The 18,637-nt window shown below is 42.8% G+C and overlaps 1 protein-coding gene across 1 annotated transcript; it reads right to left on the bottom strand.

Annotated features, from left to right (window-relative positions):
• Positions 1-6,272: 6,272 nt before the first annotated feature.
• On the bottom strand, positions 6,273-7,507 carry LOC308405857 (chemerin-like receptor 1). The gene is made up of 2 exons (XM_080896626.1): positions 7,493-7,507; positions 6,273-7,392 (listed from the first exon to the last, which is right to left on the bottom strand). Exons 1-2 carry the CDS (start codon positions 7,500-7,502, stop codon positions 6,317-6,319), a joined length of 1,086 nt encoding a protein of 361 aa, XP_080752752.1. The 5' UTR covers positions 7,503-7,507; the 3' UTR covers positions 6,273-6,316.
• Between the last annotated feature and the right edge of the window lie 11,130 nt (positions 7,508-18,637).

Raw genomic sequence — 18,637 nt, 5'->3', positions numbered from 1 at the left:
AAGCTCAGTATTTGACACAGAGTTCATGTTCACTGCTGTAATAGCTAATAATGATTAATATAATAACTATAATATTGGCCATATTATATTTACATTACCAAAGTGATATGACTTTAGTCTCATGAACAACATGAGCTAATTCTTATTTACTAACTAATCTTGAAATAACTGTTCAGTACAGAAATGAAGCCCAAAAATCATGTTTTACTGTCCTGTGGTCTCAGCCTCAGATACTTATCAAATCACACAAAGCTCTTGTAGAAACAAACAAACAAACAAATGAACAAAATATGTTCTCCCTCATTTCTGTCAAACCAAGTTGTATGACACGTTTCCAGCGGTTAGTATCATGGTTGCTAGGCAACCTGGGAAGCGCGACGGAGACTAGACCGTCCCATACAGACAAACTTGCCGTTTATTTTGCAAATCGAGCTCAACACTGCCCCTAGCGTCCTGGGGCCCGTTCTTCGTACCTCGCTAAGTAGGTTAGCCGGATTAGATTGTTGACGATTTCGCGTGATCCTGGATCAGTCGGTTCCCCGAAGCTCATCCGGGACTTGCTGTCATAGCAACAGAGCCGTAAGCGTAAACCTGCTCGGGAGCAGGTTTACTTTATGTAAACAGGATTAGATCGCGGCCACGCAGGTATGTCCGCTTCATTTATACGAAAGCAACAGCGATAAATAAATAACATCAATGTAACTAAAGATAATGCAGCACTTGATCCTTTTATTGATGTCACACAGATACATACAGGTCATTTCCTAAAAAAGGGAAATGTACTATTAACATTCTATTACATGTATGTGATTATTACAGATGTAATTCATATTTCAGAGTAGTAATTGTAAATTACTTCGTGTAATCAAGATGAGAGACCACGGCTATAAAAGCCAAGGTGGATTTGGGAAGCCTGTCGCAGCCATGTCCTGTCCGTTTACGCGAGCAACCCATTGCGGAAGGTGCAAGATTGATAAGGAGAGTCCTCAGAATTCAGCATATATTGCGGGACAGACAGGATCCTTTAGCTCAGCGCGACAGTGTGCTCATTGAGAGATATCGATTTTCCCGTGAGGATATTATTTACTTAACCAACTTGTTGACGAGGGGGTGCAGGACCACCACCTGTCTTTTTTTGCTCTGCCCTTTTCTTGGTTGCTGTTATAAACAAACAAACAAACAAACAAACAAACAAACAAACAAACAGATTATTTCAGGGTCTCTTTCCAAGAGACTAAAAGCAATATAAGTGATAAATATTACCATTCTGTAGAATATTCTTATATTTCACTTTTACTTGTTCCCATGTTCTAGTGGGTCCTGTTGTGGCTCTAATGTGAAAGAGGATATAATATAACAATATAATATAATGTAATATAATATTGGATAATATAGTGTAATATAATAAATCTACCCTACCGCCTACTGGTGTTGGCCAGAGGGGCCGATGGCGCGATATGGCAGCCTGGCTTCTGTCAGTCTGCCCCAGGGCAGCTGTGGCTACAACCGTAGCTGCCTCCACCAGTGTGTGAATGTGAGAGTGAATGAATAGTGGCATTGTAAAGCGCTTTGGGTGCCTTGAAAAGCGCTATATAAATCCAATATATTATTATTATTATTATTAAATTACTTACGAGTTTAATTTGTCAGCAACTTTCTGCCAGCCCTCTCTCCTTGCTTTTGCAGCCTTTGCAGTGTTCCCTTGCGTTCTGATTAAACTCTGAAACTCCTGAAATCCCTCACTCAGGAGTTCTTGCTCTGCTGCCGAAAAATACCGAGCCGAGCGCACTCCTTCGACATTTTCGCCGACCAATCAGAGGGTTGCCGATCAATGTTTCTACTATCGATGCGTAGCCCCTTTTACGACACCCAGTGATGTCACATTACTGCGTCCAGCTGTAGTAATCGTCAACAGCAGGTGTGTTCGGGGAACCGGATTAGCGAGCTCACGGTTAGCGCGATGATTTGATCTTGGATGTGTCATTTGATCTTGGATGTAGTGAGCGACGTACGAAGAACGGGCCCCTGGAGCACTTCCGTTGTGTTTTGGAATTTGCATGTGTTTTTGAGTTTGTTCCCGTTCCTGTCAGCAGAGATCGCATTGACCACTGATGCTTCGGATGTAGCAGTGGGCGCCGTGTTGGAACAACGCGTCTCCAGCATCTGGCAGCCCCTTGCCTTTTTCAGTAGCACGCTCCGTGATACGGAGCGCAAGTACAGTGTTTTTGACAGAGAGTTACTGGCTCTGCATCTCGCGACGCAACATTTTCAATTTTTCCTCGAGGGCCACAATTTTACCGCATATGTTGACCATAAGCCTCTGACTTTTGCCATGTCCAAGGTTTCTGATCCTTGAAGCGCGCGCCAGCAGTGGTAGTTTTTGGCAATATCAGAGTTTACCATGGACATTCGGCACGTGGCTGATAAATCCAACCAGGTCGCTGATTGCCTGTCCCGCGCGCTGATCTCGCCAGTGTATGTCGGTGTCGACTACGCCGCCATGGTTGCAGACCAGAGTGCCGACCGGGACGTCCTCGCCCTTCGGTCCTCGCAGACTGTCCCCATGCTGGAAGACATGCCAGTGTGGGATGGTGGTCCGCGTTTGCTGTGCGATGTGTCTACAGGTCGCCTGCACCCCATTGTTCCTCTTTTGTGGCGCTGTCGTGTTTTCGACTCCATACATGCTCTCTCTCACCCGGGCGTCCGCGCTTTGGTCAAGCTGGTCAGTGACAAGTTTGTTTGGCTGGGCCTGCGGAAAGCGGTAAAGAGTTGGGCTGCTACATGCGTTCCATGCCAATGCTCGAAGGTCCACAGGCACACTCAGGCGCCCCTGAAACCTTTCCGCATTCCTGGTAGGCGTTTCGAACATGTGCACTCCGATTTGGTCGGACTGCTCCCATAGTCGCAGGGTTTCACACACCTTTTGACTGTGGTGGATTGCACCACCAGGTGGCCGGAGGTGGTTCCCCTGGCTTTCACAACAGCTGAGGTGGTGGCCAGAGCGTTCGTGTCCATGTGGGTTTCTTGTTTTGGTCCCCCCGCTGACATTACCTCGGACAGAGGCCCTCAGTTCATGTTGGAACTTTGGTCCGCCATGGCTGACGGCCCGGGGGTCAAGGTCCATGACATGGTATACCACCTGCAGGCTAACGGGATGTGCGAGCGGTTTCACCGGTCGCTCAAGGTCGCACTCCATGCTTCCTTAACGAGTGGTAACTGGGTCGACCGTCTGCCTTGGGTTTTGTTGGGGTTGTGCAGCACGGTTAAGGAGGACCTCGGGGTTTCTCCCGCTGAACTGGTCCTTGGGCAACCCCTCCGCGTCCCCGGGGAATTTTTGCCTGAGAGCCCCCACCCATGTTTTGATGTCTCGGTGCTGGCTCTCCGCCCCCCTGGAGCCCCCTTTTCTGTCCCTGGTCTCGTGCACCAATGCCTACCAGATGTTTTTGTTGGAATCTTCTCCTTTTGTTTTTGTTTGGCATGACGCCCATCAACCCCCTTTGCGTTTGCTTTATGACGGCCTGTTTCGGGTTATTGCACCAGGTCCCAATTATTTTGTTTTGGATTTTGGGGGCTGGCAGGAGGTAGTTTCAGTGTTCAGCCTGCACACGTTCTGCAGGATGCTCCTGTGGTGCCGGCCTGGGCCCCCCGCCGCGGCCGCCCACCTGCTGCCGGAACATTGGACTCTGACCCTCCTTCTTAGATTGCTCCGTGCCTGCTGGCACTTGTGTAGCCGGCGGAGGGTTTGGCCTGTCTTTCCCGGCCTGGTGAACCCACAGCCAGTTCTTGGACTTCCTGTTTCAGCCATTCTGGACGATTAAGCCCCGGGTCCTGGACTAGTGGACTGTTGTTTGGGTGTTTGGAGGGGGCATGTGTGACAACCCACTAGAGGGTTCCACTCACACCCAAGCTGGGAGGAAGGGTTCTGCTGTGTTTGGGCACAATATGCTCAGTTCATGTTTGGAGGTGAATAAAGTTGGAGTGTAAAACTAGAGCTCCTGTGTCGTGTGTCACATGCCTCCATAGTAACAATAGAAAGCCCAGGATGTCCCCTTGATCATAGCAGGACTTGTAAAGATTAGATAATTGGTGCTTGGTGTAGTGGTCTCAGACTCAGACAGAGGACAAAGTCTAATTGTTGGTTTTAGATGGAGATAATGTACTAAATCTCACGTTTTACTGGACTTTTGACTTTTTTGTCAAGGTCAATTAAGATCAAACTTCTATTCTTTTCTTTTACTCCGCTACAAACTTTGTAAAGTAGGCTATGTTTAAAAAGAACAAAACAAAAACAAATATTTAAAAATTACAGCACTATTTCCTTAAAAGTAAATGCTGCCCAGAGAGTGAACTGCGTTGGTGGAAGGGTGTGTTCTTGAAGTGCTTCTTGTATTTCTCTTCCAAGGAATCTGACTTTCTTGTAATGTTTTGCAGTTGATCAAGGGATCTTGAGCAATAGTTCTTCAGCCTTCCTGAAGGTTTTCCTTTTGACATCAGCTGCTTTTTCATTCACTTTCAGTTCAGTCCTTGTAGCTGATTATTTTCAGAGGATTTTTTAAAGCCATTTAACACTGACATATGAGTAAGATAGTAAGATAGTAAGTAAGATATGATAAGTATAAAAATGCATCTAGCTCAAGGAATGAATGAGTGTTGTGTCAACACATAACAGACAACTTAGCAACGGACTCATTTTAAATTGTTCCTTTCAGTTTGCAATTTGTTATTAGCAGACTCACAAAAACATAATTTGTTTTCATTTCTTTTGTTGGCTCTGTGAAAAAATGTCAATGATGACACAGTTTGACATTCATAAAATTGCATTTTTGTGTGCTTAAAAAATGAGGAACCGGAAAAGAAGTAGCAGGCCTACAGACTATTTGCAGTCAAATAGTGTAGTACTCTCTTTCAGTACTACAAAAAGTATCTGAAAGTCATGTCCTTAAGAGTTAGGAGAAAAAACAAGCATTTAATTGACACAAAACATTAGACATGCATCTGGCCCTTCAGCTGATCCATCTACTGCTCATGATGAAGGCTCATCAAGGTGGCTGTCAAGAAGCCACTTTTAAGGTAGGGAAACAGGGAAAAATAGCTGAGGAATGCTGAATTACACAAGGACTGGACTGAAAGATCCATCAAAAGCCACACCTCATTAAAACCACTGAAGAACTGTGCATTGCATTGTCACAGGAATGTGTGTATGATTGATGTGAGTGATTTATAACATATATAAAATGTTTTTACACTCCTTCTTCTTACTTCCTTTTATACTGCTAGAATTGCAGCTAGTAGAAGAAAGGACACAAATGATGAAGACCAGTTCAGAAATGTATGTTAAGTGCAGTGTAGTGTAGGCAAAGTGATAAATATATCAGTATAATATATAGCAATATATTGTATAATTTTACAGTTCTGCAGAATCTACTGGATATAAATCATAGAAAGTTTTGATGATGCTGACTTGGCAAATAACCTTGCTTACCTCTGGAAATCCTTAGTGAAAACCAAACATTACTGATATTTACTATGGCTTTTACAGTTCAATATCTTTCCTCATGAAAGGCAAACTTTTAGCAACTTTTTTAGTAAGAACATTTAGAGTGAATAGTGTAATTACTACTGCTCTGATATTGAGTCCCAGAGTGAGAAAGGCCTGTACAGTATATGCGTGCAGCAAGATACCTAGAACTAGCTGAGTGAATCTGTGGTTCATTTCCTGCACTTCATAGTTATTTAGATAGTGTGTTCCAAGTCAAATATAGAACACTGTGACATCCTGTTAGATCAGAGGTGAAGCAGTGTGTATGTCAGGTTTGTCATGAAGACAGACAAAAGCATTTAATCGGCATGTTTTTATTCACAGGTTAAAAATACATAGAGACCAATAAATGTTGAGTCTCTGACAGTGTAATAGATGCAGATACTAATAAACATGGTTTAACAAGCTCGAAGATGAAAAAGTTATGTACACAAATAGAAATCTTACCAAATGTAATCTTGAAAACCCTTAAAAAACACATTTCATGTAACATTGGTTGTTTTAATCAGTAAATCAATAATCACAACTTTAAGCTGAAGCAAAGCCACAAAGGGTTTCTGTTACTGTGACTAATCAGAAAAGTCGTAACATTTCTTTCTTACACTTGGAGGGAGCACAGCGAGATACTCCCTGCAACAGTAAGAACAATTTATAACAAAGTAACAATTTAACACACACTTTTTAATATCTATGCATGACTGCACTGTGTCAGTCAATTTGACACGAACAATTAAAAAAGATTTTTTTTTTCAGTTGAAATTACCTGATGTTGAAATCTTATTCAGTGCTCGGTGTCTCCTGAGTGACGATCACTTTGCTTTCTGTGAAGGATTTCAAATCAGCCGTGTCAGTCCTCTTTGAAGTTGCAGCAGCTTCTGACTTTTGGGCAGTATTTGAAAAGGTTGACATGGAGCGAGTGGACAAGAACGACATGTGGTCCTCTGCCAGAGCACTCTCAAGTACAAAACATACGGACTGCCGAAGCTTCTTCATGAATTCTTCACACATGAAAACATAAAGGATGGGGTTCAGGCAGCTGTTCAGAAAAGCCAGACTCAAAGTCAGAGAACCCACGATTCTAACAATGTTCCTGAGGTCTGGGTTAGTCACAGCCTTTATTTCTATAAAACTGCAAACATGGAAGGGCAACCAGCAGATGAAGAATGCAAAAATGATGGAGAAAATGATTCGGCGAGATCTGCGTCTCCTTGTTCTTGACATGCGCATTGCACGTATGCCTATGGCCACATAAGACACAAATATGACCAGGAATGGGATCACAAAGCCCATAAGAAAGCGAAAAATGTGGAGACTCCATTTCTGTTCATGTGTCATAGAATAACCACAGGAATGTGCCCCATTGTATTCCACAACAGTGCGAAAAGTGGCATAAGGAGTGCTGCAGATCGCAGCAGTCACCCAGATACCAACACATATGAGCCGAGCTTTGCAGACTGTGCGCTTGTTGTGTGCCCACACCACCACCCAGATGGACAAACAACGATCAGCACTCATAGCTGTCAGAGTAAAAATGCTGGCAAACATGTTGACTAAAGTGACAAAGTTGTTGAGCTTGCACATGAATTGTCCAAAAGGCCATCGGTGACTCTGAGAGAGAGAAATGATCGAGAAAATCAGGAAGGCCGTGAAGAGGAAGTCAGCTATGGCCAGGTTGAGAAACCAAACTGTCTCGACTGTTTTCTTCATTTTTAACCCCGTCACATAGATAACCAGAGCATTGCCCAAAGTTCCAACTATAAATATCACACAGTAGATGAGAATGGAGGCTGTTTGTATGTGTCTCAAAGCCGATTCCAGTCCATGTGATGGATTTGCAGCCGAACTAATGTTACCTAAAACAAAAATCACTTTATTCAGTTTATCAAAAGTTCATATTATCTTTTAGCTGACATAGTTTAAAAGAAATGCTAATGTATGTCGAAAGTTTCTCACCAGACCCCATGTTCCTTTTAGCTGAGAGAGTCGGTCTTTAATCTACACTCGTCTCTGTCTTTTACTGCTTTTATTTGCTGCCATTACTCCTCCCTCTCAGTTTATGCAAAAGAGAAGAGAAACATCTCAGAATATGCTCATGCAGCAGGAAAGGCTGAGTGATATATTTGCTGGATATTATTTAATATTTCCATGATTAAACTGAAAGGTTGAACAAATCTTGGAAGAGCAGTATTTATTTCACTAAGAGTGTTATCATATTTCACTGAGAAATTATTTGTAGTTACATATATTTTATTAATGTTTTCCTGGAAACATTGCTGGAAACACCTTTTAGAGGTGTGAAATTAGAGGTGTGAACGTGCGAAGTCTCTGACTGATCAACTTAAACAGTCATGTGTACTAACAAGTCAAGGCAGTGCAGTCAACTGCTGCTTTTCCCACTCTGACCCCCAGTTTGGTGCACCTGACTCAGTAACAACAGACTTTGGTGTGCCTAGCAAGACATACTAAGGTACTAGCTAAGATAACTATTGTTAAATGTCAAAGTCTGGCATTGGGCTCCAAGCCTCTGCCTGCCTTTGATGGTGGCCTATAGGCATTAAGCAAGTATAGGACAAAAGCACCAACAGGTCAATAATTAGATAAATAAATAAATACACAACATAGATCATCTTGTTAAATATGGACGGGTGACTCCTTAAAAGTGTTCACCTAAGCAAATACACATTTACCAAGAACTTTACACAGCATTATGACATCATTATTCTCTATGCATCTCAAGCTTCACCCAAGATAAATGCAAACAGCTTCATAGAAAGGTGGAAGTGAAACAGACAAGATGCATCAATGCTATTTCTCTAAAAGTATTCACTCACCCATCCAAATCATTGAATTTAGGTGTTTCGATCACTTTCATGTCAACAGTGTATATAATCAAGCAGGTAGCCATGCAGACTGCTTCAGCAAACATTTGTGAAAGAAAGTGTAGCTTTCAGGAGCTCAGGGAATTCCAGTGTGGTACCAGACTAGAATGCTACAAACTACTAACAAGTTCAGTCATGAAATTTCCTCATTACTAAACATTCCAGAGTCAGCTGTTTGTGGTATTATAATAAAGTTTAAGGGACAACAGCAACTCAGCCATAAAGTTGTAGGCAACGGAAAATCACACAGTGGGGTCAGTGTATGCTGAGGCAATTGGTGTGTAGAAGTCACTTTCTGCAGAATCAGTTGCTGCAGACGTTGAAACTTCACATGGGCTCCAGATGAGCTCAAAAACAGCACATAGAGAGCTCCATGGAATTTCCATGGCTGAGCAGCTACTTCCAGGCCTTAGATCACCGAGCACAATGGACAGCATTAGATGCAGTGCGGTAAAGTAGGCTGGCACTAGATTCTAAAGCAGTGAAGACTTGTGATAAGGTTTCTTAAAGGGACTCACACACAGGCCAGGTTTTCCTTAGGTGAAAGATAGTGCATTTATTTACAGTGAACACAACACCAAGTGAATATACACAATGTGCAGGGGAAAGGGGTCCGTGGGGAAACAGGTTGGGAAGAGGTGCTCCACACCTTCTGTACAAAACTCCAACTCCTTCTCCACTGCCACTCCTCTCGTAGTCCATAATCAGGTTCCAGAAAAGATCTACACACACAAAAGGTCCGGTTAGCAGGATAGTCACAACACGCACAGATACACAGGTTCAGATTTGCAGGTTTGACTGACGCCGATAGCTCAACGATTCAGCGAAGACTAGCGCAGATCCGCCATCTTAAATAGCAATCAGCTGGGATCAGCGACCGGTGTGGTGATGAGAGCAGGTGTGTGGGCCAGCAGCGGGAGCCCGTAATGAGCATCGCTGCGGCGAAAGACAGAGAGCGAGAGCGGGAGAGGAAGGAGGGAGAGAGTAAAAAACAGAAACAACTATGTTGCCTAATGGAGAGTCGACCAGCGAGGCACAAGGACCATGACAACTTGTTCTCTGGAGTGACCAATCACACCTCTCCATTTGGAAATTCCACTGACAAATCTGGGTTTGGTGGTTCCCAGGTAAATGCTACTTGTCTGATTGCATTGCAGCAAGTGTAAAGTTTGGTGTGAGCCAGGATTTCTCATCCTAATAAATCTGCTTCTGGAAGAATGGCCAAAACTTCCCATAAACACACTCCTAAACCTTGTGGATAGCTTTCCCTGAAGATTTGTAGGGTGGACCTGCTTCATATTAAACCTTATAGTTTGAAGAATGCGATGTCACTCGAGTTAGGGGTTTACAGAGAATACTTTTGGCAATGTAATGTATTAAAATCTTTCCGGCTTAACCCTCACCTTTCTGAATTCTGGCACCTTGTGACCAAAGTCCATAACGTCATGTGAACCTCTGCAGCACACTTGAAATATACTTTACAACATCAAATTCACTATCAACTTTAAACCTGAAAGAATAAATGTTTCACTTAACTATGAAACTACAATTCACTAGCTGGGCCCACGTCCTCATTTTAGGTTTGACAGCGTTTTAGTAGGTAAAGGTGAATGGCTTTGACATGAATTAAGCTGCAGTTTGGGGAAGGCCTCGAAGGGGACTGGCGATGTCTCCCGGGCCTGGCAGATCCCCATGTACTAAATAGAAGCGAAGAAGTTAAAGAATAGAGAACAAGGAGGGAGGGAGGGTGGGGCACGTAAACGAGAATGATCAGCTTGCAGAACTGGGGGAACCTATATAGATGACAGCCGGAAGGAGCGTGTTTGGAGGCATGGTCCTGCTCCTGAAATTCCGATACATAATCTCCAATAAACTGACAACATTGACAAACATTGATCCCTACTGCAACTCCCAGAAGTGTAACAATGACATCACAATTCTATTCCCCAGCACCTTCCTCTCCTACACGCTCTCTTACGGTGTGTTCACCCCGAACGCGATAGACGCGAACGAAAACGCCCCAAACGGCCCTAATTTGACGCGTGCACATTCGCACCTCAACGCGTGTCCAAGAAAAATCCATCGCGCCTCAAAATTGCATACTTTGACGCGCGTGAACCGGAAATGTGGGAGGGATGTGGGAGGAAGTTGTGCCAGACCGGTATCTTTGTCAGCTGTCGAGCTAGCGTTTGAAGAGAGAGTCTCCCTTCTCTATTTACTGTGGAGAGCAGAGCAGCAGCGTTAAGGACGTCCTCGCCGTACCTGGGTCCATCAGGTCCTCCAGACGCGTGAGCAGTTTGGTGAGTTTCAACACTTGCTCCAGGAGCTGCGCCTGGATGACGGCCGACTTCAGCGATATCGCCGTCTTCCCCTCGCCCAGTTTGAGGACCTGCTGTCCCGCGTTTGTCCAAGAATCGCCCGCCTAGACACCAACTACAGGCGCTCAATCCCACCTGCAGAGCGCCTGTCCGTCTGCCTGAGGTTAGTAAAAGTGTTTAATACGGTAATCCTTTATTGATACCTGTGCTAATATGCTAAACTATCGTTTATAGACTGCTAACATGGATGTGCTATGCTATCAATGAATGCCGTTGGTGTTTACTGATAGCAAACTGTGGTACGGAGACGACTGTTTATAATATTTCTAGTGATACTCGAAAGGTCTCATCAAGTCCTGATTTAATTCAATTTATGCTGTTATCAGTGTTTGCATTGATAGCATGGCTGTGGTGTCATACGTATGCTCTCGGTGTTTGCTGATATCAAACTGGTATTAGGACCACTGTAGGTTAATCTTTGTAGTGATACTCACTCCTTTTTTTATTTAGACCTGGTTTAATTCTGGGATAGTTGAATATTTGTATATAATCCCTGCAGCTGTCAGACTATAACAGGGGTCACCAGCCTTTATTAAAACAGAGTTAGATAAAACTGTGAACAGTTTGGTTCATCTTTAGTTACATGGTTCTATCTTGATAAGATATGTCTTATCACAGATTAATTTTTCAAAAATATTAATGATTTAAGCAAGGAAAGGGTTACATGTCAACACACAACTCTTTATTTCTATTAATGTCTAACTTCATTCCTACCTGATTGACATGTTTAGGAATTATGCGTGATTGGCTCACTGTAGTGGCAAAAGTTGCTACCAATCAAATTATGATATGTTAAAGTTAAACAAACAAAACACAACTGTTTTATCCTTGTAATTACAAAATGTTTTATGTAAGATTTAAGTTTTGTGATTTAAATCTGACATCACAAAAGTATTTTGGAATTTGAATAATGTATTTTGTAACTGCAGTACACATAATACTAATTTTGAACAATTTTGTCCAGGTTCCTTGTCACCGGGGACTCCTTCACGACCATCGCGTTCAGTTACAGAGTTGGTGTGTCCACGGTGAGCCAGATCATCCCCCAGGTAGCGACGGCCATCTGGGACTGTCTAGTGGACGACTTCATGGCTGTGCCTTCACCTGGAGACTGGCGGTCCATCACAGAGGGATTCCAGGAGCGCTGGAACTTTCCTCTCTGCTGTGGAGCTCTGGATGGGAAGCACGTCCAGACAAAGGCACCCATATATCATATACAGGGCTCTAGAGTGCGACCAATTTGGTCGCAAATGCGACCAAATTTTTCAGTGGTGCGACTAAAAATAAATATTTGGTCGCACAGGTGCGACCAACTGTTCCGGTAACAAAAAAAAAATCTCTGTAACTCTCCGTGTGGTCAACAACAGACACACATTATGCCCCTATCGTGGACTAAACCAATCAGAGATAGTCAGGGGCGGGACCTCTCTGATTGGCCGTGGTCCAGTTGAAAGTGCAGGTGGAAGAGAGAGGTGAGTAGCTTGAATAAAGCGATATCAATTCATTAACGGATTCCACACAAAGACCTAAACACGGAGCGGACCCAACACATCAGAATCAGCTTCGTCTTTCTCGGCTTTCTCACCCGACGGCCTGAACACGGACACGCTGTCGGAGCTTAGCGATTCTTCGGGTCCGCGCTGTGTTTACGTCTTTTTGCGCTGATTCTGAGCTGCAGGTTTTGCCTCTCTCCAACCAAAATTCACCGAGCCTGCAGCAAAAGAAGCAGCAAACTGCGCTTCACATTTGATCAATGTCGTCATGAATTCCCTCTGACTTTTGCTGTTTTGCTTCCACCACGATAAAAATCACACTTCCTGCACAGCTCTCTCTCTCTCTGTACTTCAGGAACAGTTTCCCGTCTCAAATCTGTTTTCTGCATTATTCATTCGCTTATTACCCACCAGTCTAGCGTTGTTTACAGCGCTTTTTCTTTTTTCACTTAAATGACCTCGGACAAGAAAGCCTAATTTCTGCTGTTCAATACTGAAGAAATTTAAATTTCTTAAAATTATGCAAAATTGCAGAATATTTTTAAGGTTATCTGCTATAAAAAGCCAGACCAGGAAAATCTCCTTCATGTTTTCCTGTGTTTTATTCTCAGTTACTTTCACACAAAGGCATCTGCTGTGATTTTCACAATTCTGATGAAGTCTCATGTGTATCAGTACTGATAAATGATCAGAATTATAATATTTCTGACTGTCTGAGGCTAAATTGAATCAAATCAGGACTTTGAGAACCGGAATTGAATGGATTATAGAAATCAGTGATGATACTCAGCCCTAGTGAGCAGCCTAGGCCTGAGAGAAGTGGATGTACTGTAGCTGTGGGTAATAAGAAAAGATGAAAAGAACTATTGATAACTTTTTTGTTAAGTTAAGGCCTGATCTGTCTGAAATTCATAGCCAGTGCTCTGACACGGTGCCATCAATCTTTGAATGCTGAAAAAGCACAGTGTATCCAGGAAACACATTATATGCTGCAATAAATGCACTGCCCAAGTGTCCCCTCTCCCCACGGCCTTTCAGCAGCAGACAGCAGCAAACAGGTCGTCAGAGGAGGCCAAGATGATGATTAAGTTTTTAACATTTTCTACAATATTGACAAAGCACTTTAAGCACAAGTTTGTTTGTTAATAATTTAGAAATTAATATTGTCTGTATGGACTTCCCCCCCCCAAAGAAAGTGCACATGTAAAACTGCGGTGTTAAGCGATGCGGTTGAAAAATTTGAGTGCGCCTAACTTTTGTGCCGGTACGCCTAAATTTTTAAAGTTAGGCGTACCGGTGCGCCCATGTCAAAAAGTTAGTCTAGAGCCCTGATATAGGAGACACACACATTGATATACACTAAATATTTATTTCATTTCTTTTTTTGTGGTGCCCAAATTTATGCACCTGCTCGATTTTGTTTAAACAATTATTGCACACTTTCTGTAAATCCAGTAAACTTCTTTTCACTTTTCAAATATCACTGTGTGTGTCTCCTGTATGATATTTAACTGACATTTTTTATTGTAACAACGAACGATTTATACAGGAAAATAATGTCTATTAACAAGGTTGCCCAAACTTTTGCATCCCACTGTATTGGTATATTCTGTCATTAGTATAATATGAAATAAATTCTACATGTGTCAAGTCGTGTGCCAACATTTGCTGTGTAGTAGAACTGAGACATTAGTCATTATAAAAATTTATTTGAAGTAATATTAAAATTCTCAAACAGAAAAACATTAAACATAAATATATAAAATATAAGAATTTACAGAGAGACAGGAATAAAAAGGACCAGCTGCTCTCCAGAGCAGGAACAAGGCTGAGGAGGAAATGCTCCATTGAAGACTGGTGTGGCCTCTTCAGGGACACCAGGATGGCCAGCTCCACCGCCGATGGACCGTCCTGGGACCCGTCCCTCATCTGCCTCAGAGCCGTCCTCCCCTGTGGGCCTGTAAAACAGCACAAAGCACAAAGAAATGAGAAGGCTGCTACTAGATTTTAATTTCAACATTGAAAAAAACAAAACAAAAACAGGATATAATCAGATTGGTTGTAGATATTTAGTAAAGGTGATCACAAGGCAATCCCACCAACTAAAAAGGTATCAGTGCTTGCTCTACATACCTGTGGGTGCAGCAGCAGGAGCTCAGGGACTGGGCAGCCAGGAGAAGCAACAGGGGATGCTCTGCTGCAGAATCAGTTGGCTCTATCAATACAGTATTAAATGTTAACAGGTTGAATATAATCAGAGAAAGTATGTACAGTGGTCCCTCATTTATTGCAGCAGGGGTTCTCAGAATAACTAGCCCCTGGCCACGCACTTTATACACTGTTTTCCCCACACACATGAACATTGGTCACAGTTCTCACAATTGATTCTCAAAGTGCAAACCTTTGTAGATTGCAAAACGTAAAAGTATTATTATGCCGCGGTTTGTCTTCATCTGCCTGCCACTTTCGTGCGCCTTTTTCCCTCGCGGTGCAGGATGTCTATTTCCAAATGAGGGTCATAGTTATGGGTATTTTTGTGCTGTTTTTTCTATTGGACGTGATGGTTATCAAAACCAAACATGATAAATTTGGCAAGCGCAGGAGACACGACACGAAGGAGATTTGTCAATCAGGCTGCAGAATGCAATGCTGTACGGTGCAAAAAAAAGAAAAGAAAAAGAAAATCAGCGAAAAAGCGAAGCAGTGACGGATGAACAGCGGGACCACTGTGTGCTGTTTATTAATAAACAAAATATATTCCTATATGACAACATGCATAAAAGCAGAACGGTATTTGTACGTCAGTGGGAAAATAGCGGTGGCTTGCTAGCTTTTTTGCGGCTTCCCCGGGTCAGCGAAAACTTTCAAAAGAGAAATGAATGAACTTACCAGGTTGCCCGATCTCTTTACATATCTTCCTCCAAGCTCGGTCCTTTATATTCCTGTCTCGGTACAGAAAGCAGCTGGTGTAGTACAGCTCCGGGTTGTTTGCTATGGCGTTGATTAGCCTTCCTTCCATTGAAGAATGAAGGGCTTTGGCTGGATCTGCCCTTTTGACCTAGGTCACAGCCACGTCACCAGGCTCCTGATTGGTTGTCGCGGCGCGATTTGACGCTGGAGTTCAGATCTTTCCAACTCGAGCGGTAGACGCGTAACGCGCGTATGCACAAAATGCAACACAAAAACTCACGCGCATGTTTTTTTTCGCGAGTCAAACGCTCCAAACGCGGTAGACTGACGCCTGTTTCAGGCGTTTTCGCGACGCAAATCTGCTTCCGAATTTTCGCGTTAGCCGCAATCGCGCGTCATCGCGCCTTTCCATTGACTTTACATGTAAACCTGACGCTCTGTTCGCGTCTATCGCGTTCGGTGTGAACACACCGTTACACTCCAGGATGCGACAACGAGGGGAGCCGCAACCTGCACACACGGAAGATTACTGGGAGATTACTCGGAGGACACCTGAGAAGACAACTGACTTTAAGAGCCAGGGTTTCACTAACTATGTAAATCAACATTCCAGCGATGAATGACTGCCCACCCACACCTTAAGTAGGATCTGTGATTGATCATCTTCAGTGCTGTTAAAAAGTATTTTTGATGTCTTAACATTTGCACATTTGCCACACATATTTCAGATCGTTAAATAAATTTTAATATTACATAAAGACAATGTGAGGAAATCATTTTTTATGATTTTAATTTTTAAGGGGGAAATAAACCAAATAAACCAACCTAGTCCTGTGTAAAAAAGTAATAACTGGCTGTGAAGTCCTTGACACCAAGAACTATAAGTATTTCTGAGCATGACTGACTGAGCCGAAAAATCTCGATCGTATCTAAGTCCAGACTTTGACTAGGGCAATCGAAAACCTTCATTTTCTTTTTTTTAATTGCATCTAGAGAAATGTAAGGGAGGGTATGAATATATCCTCGTGGCAATGGACCACTTTACGTAATTTGCTCAGACTAACCCCTGTAGAAATAAAAGTGCCAAAACAGCTGTAGAAAAAATATTTGGAGATTTCATCTTGAATTTTGGTTTCCAATACGGCTCCATCAGGACCAGGAAAGAGAGTTTGTAAACAAACTCTTTGCCAAGCTGTAAGAATACAGTTGAGTTAAGAGATCCAGAACCACACTATACCACCCCTGGGGAAATGGCCAGGTAGAAAGATTTAGTAGAATACTGCTGGCCATGCTTTGCAACCTTGCAGATGGAGCAAAAGCAGATTGGAAAGCATCTGTGGTAAAGGCGGTCCATGCTTATAACTGTATGCGCAGTGAGGCCAGGTTGCTTACTGTTGGTGCTTACAAGTTACTGCTTACTTCCTCTTGTTTTGGCGAAACACCAGACTCCCTATTCAGATGGTTTTTGGTCTCACAGCTAAAGCCCAAAGTCCTTCCCATCAAGACTATACTGAGAAGTGGAAGGCTTGCATGAAGAATGGTTACAAACTGGCCTCAGCAACAGCCTATAAGGAAAGTTGATCAGGGAAAATTTTCTATGGCAGCAAAACACTTGGTACGGAGCTATACCCATAGTGCAGATTACTGGTCTGAAATTTCAGTGAGAAGATAGAGGACCAGGGAAATTGAGACCATTCTGGGAGGGCTAGGTGTTTTGGGTGACACACAGGAAACATAAGGATAGCCCAGTATATGAAATCAAGCCAGAGAATGTCAAGGGGCATATCAGGGTTGTCCACAGGAACCTCCTGCAGTCGTGTGACTTCTTGCCAGTGGAAAAATTCAACTGACATGCAGAACTGAGAAAGCAAAAACAGAAAAACAACAGGAACATAAGCAAGAGCACAGTTCAGAGGATGAGGATGAATAGAGAGGAATCAGAGGACCTCCGACAGAACAGGGGGAACATTTTAAACAGCCATGGTGGACAGAGGCGTCAGAGTTCAATCCAGAGAGTGGAACAGTGATACTAGAGCAACCAACATGAAGAGGATACAGAGACACAAGAGAACAATAAAGACACAGAACACATGCCCCAACTTGAGACTTAATGCAGTGACCGAGAGGAAAAAGTATCCTTTCAGAATGAGAACACAAAAGCTAATGTTTACTTACCACAAATTAGGACAGCCTACTTTAGCATACGAAGAAGTACCCCAGACAAGGTCATACATTAAATAGTGCAGTAAAATAGTTATAAAATGTAAAGTGTGCTGGTGTAGTTCTTCTTCCCACCAGCAAGAGTCACTACAGTTCTTTCATGCCAAGATTTGTTTGTTATTAGCTGTAGCGTTAGTAATGCAGCACACTTTGAGAAAAGACTGACTCAGCATGTTGTTCGGATAAACATCTGCATCCATCCTCTTCGTTGTTTTACAGAAAGCATCGCTTGTGAGTATTTAAGTTGAACAAGAGTTAATGCAACTATATTTGCTATTATTTATGCACTTTTATGGTTAAAGGTGTACTAGGGCTGCACGATTAATCGTTAGAAAATCGCGATCTCGATTCATACTTATGTGCGATCTCATTTCCAAATGACAACGATTAAAAAAAAAAAAAAGACGACGACGACGATTGTACCGCATTTTGATCCAGGACGTACTCTGCATGAAAACAAGCGCTCACTCTTCCTGCTCAACAAATGACATGGGCAGAGCCTTATACCACGTGATACAGAAGCTGTGCCGTGTGATGCTAAAATTAGCAGGGAAAAAACAACGGAGAGCACGTCAGGGATGACGAGAAAGTGACAGGAGAAAATCCGTCCCGGTCAACCAACCAAACATCAATAACGGAAACCTTATACAGCGCTTCCCTATACCTGTTGAACTCCCGCAGGCACAAAGAAATTACGGAGGCTATCACTTATCACCTGACCAAAGATATGGCTCCCATCAACACTGTGCAAAACGAGGGATTTAGGAAAATGATCAACACCCTAGACAAACGCTACACAGTGCCGTCCCGCAACTATTTTTCTATTGTTGCACTACCTGCTCTATACAGGCAGTGTCGAGCAACGGTGGAGACGGAATTTCAAGCAGTACAACATTTTGCAGCAACAACAAAACGTGAGACATTTATTGTTTTTATGTTTATTTATTGTTTTTATGTTCAGTCTCAACTGTTACGAAGTTGATGTGCAGTTAATAAGTGCAATAAATATTTATACTGGAAAAGAGAATCGTGATCTCAATTCTAAGCCAAAAAATCGTGATTCTCATTTTATGCAAAATCGTGCAGCCCTAAGGTGTACTGTATTCAGATTTACTTTCTTTCCGATGTTAGCTAGTTTAGTCAACTGATTTGCATTATCGTGTGAATATATAGACTGAATATTGCTTATTTCTTCTGTTTGTAGTTTCACTCTGTTGA

Source organism: Rhamphochromis sp. 'chilingali' (genome assembly GCF_963969265.1).
Source record: "Rhamphochromis sp. 'chilingali' genome assembly, chromosome: 11".
NCBI lineage: Eukaryota > Metazoa > Chordata > Actinopteri > Cichliformes > Cichlidae > Rhamphochromis > Rhamphochromis sp. 'chilingali'.
This window is presented reverse-complemented; position numbering and strand designations above follow the sequence as displayed.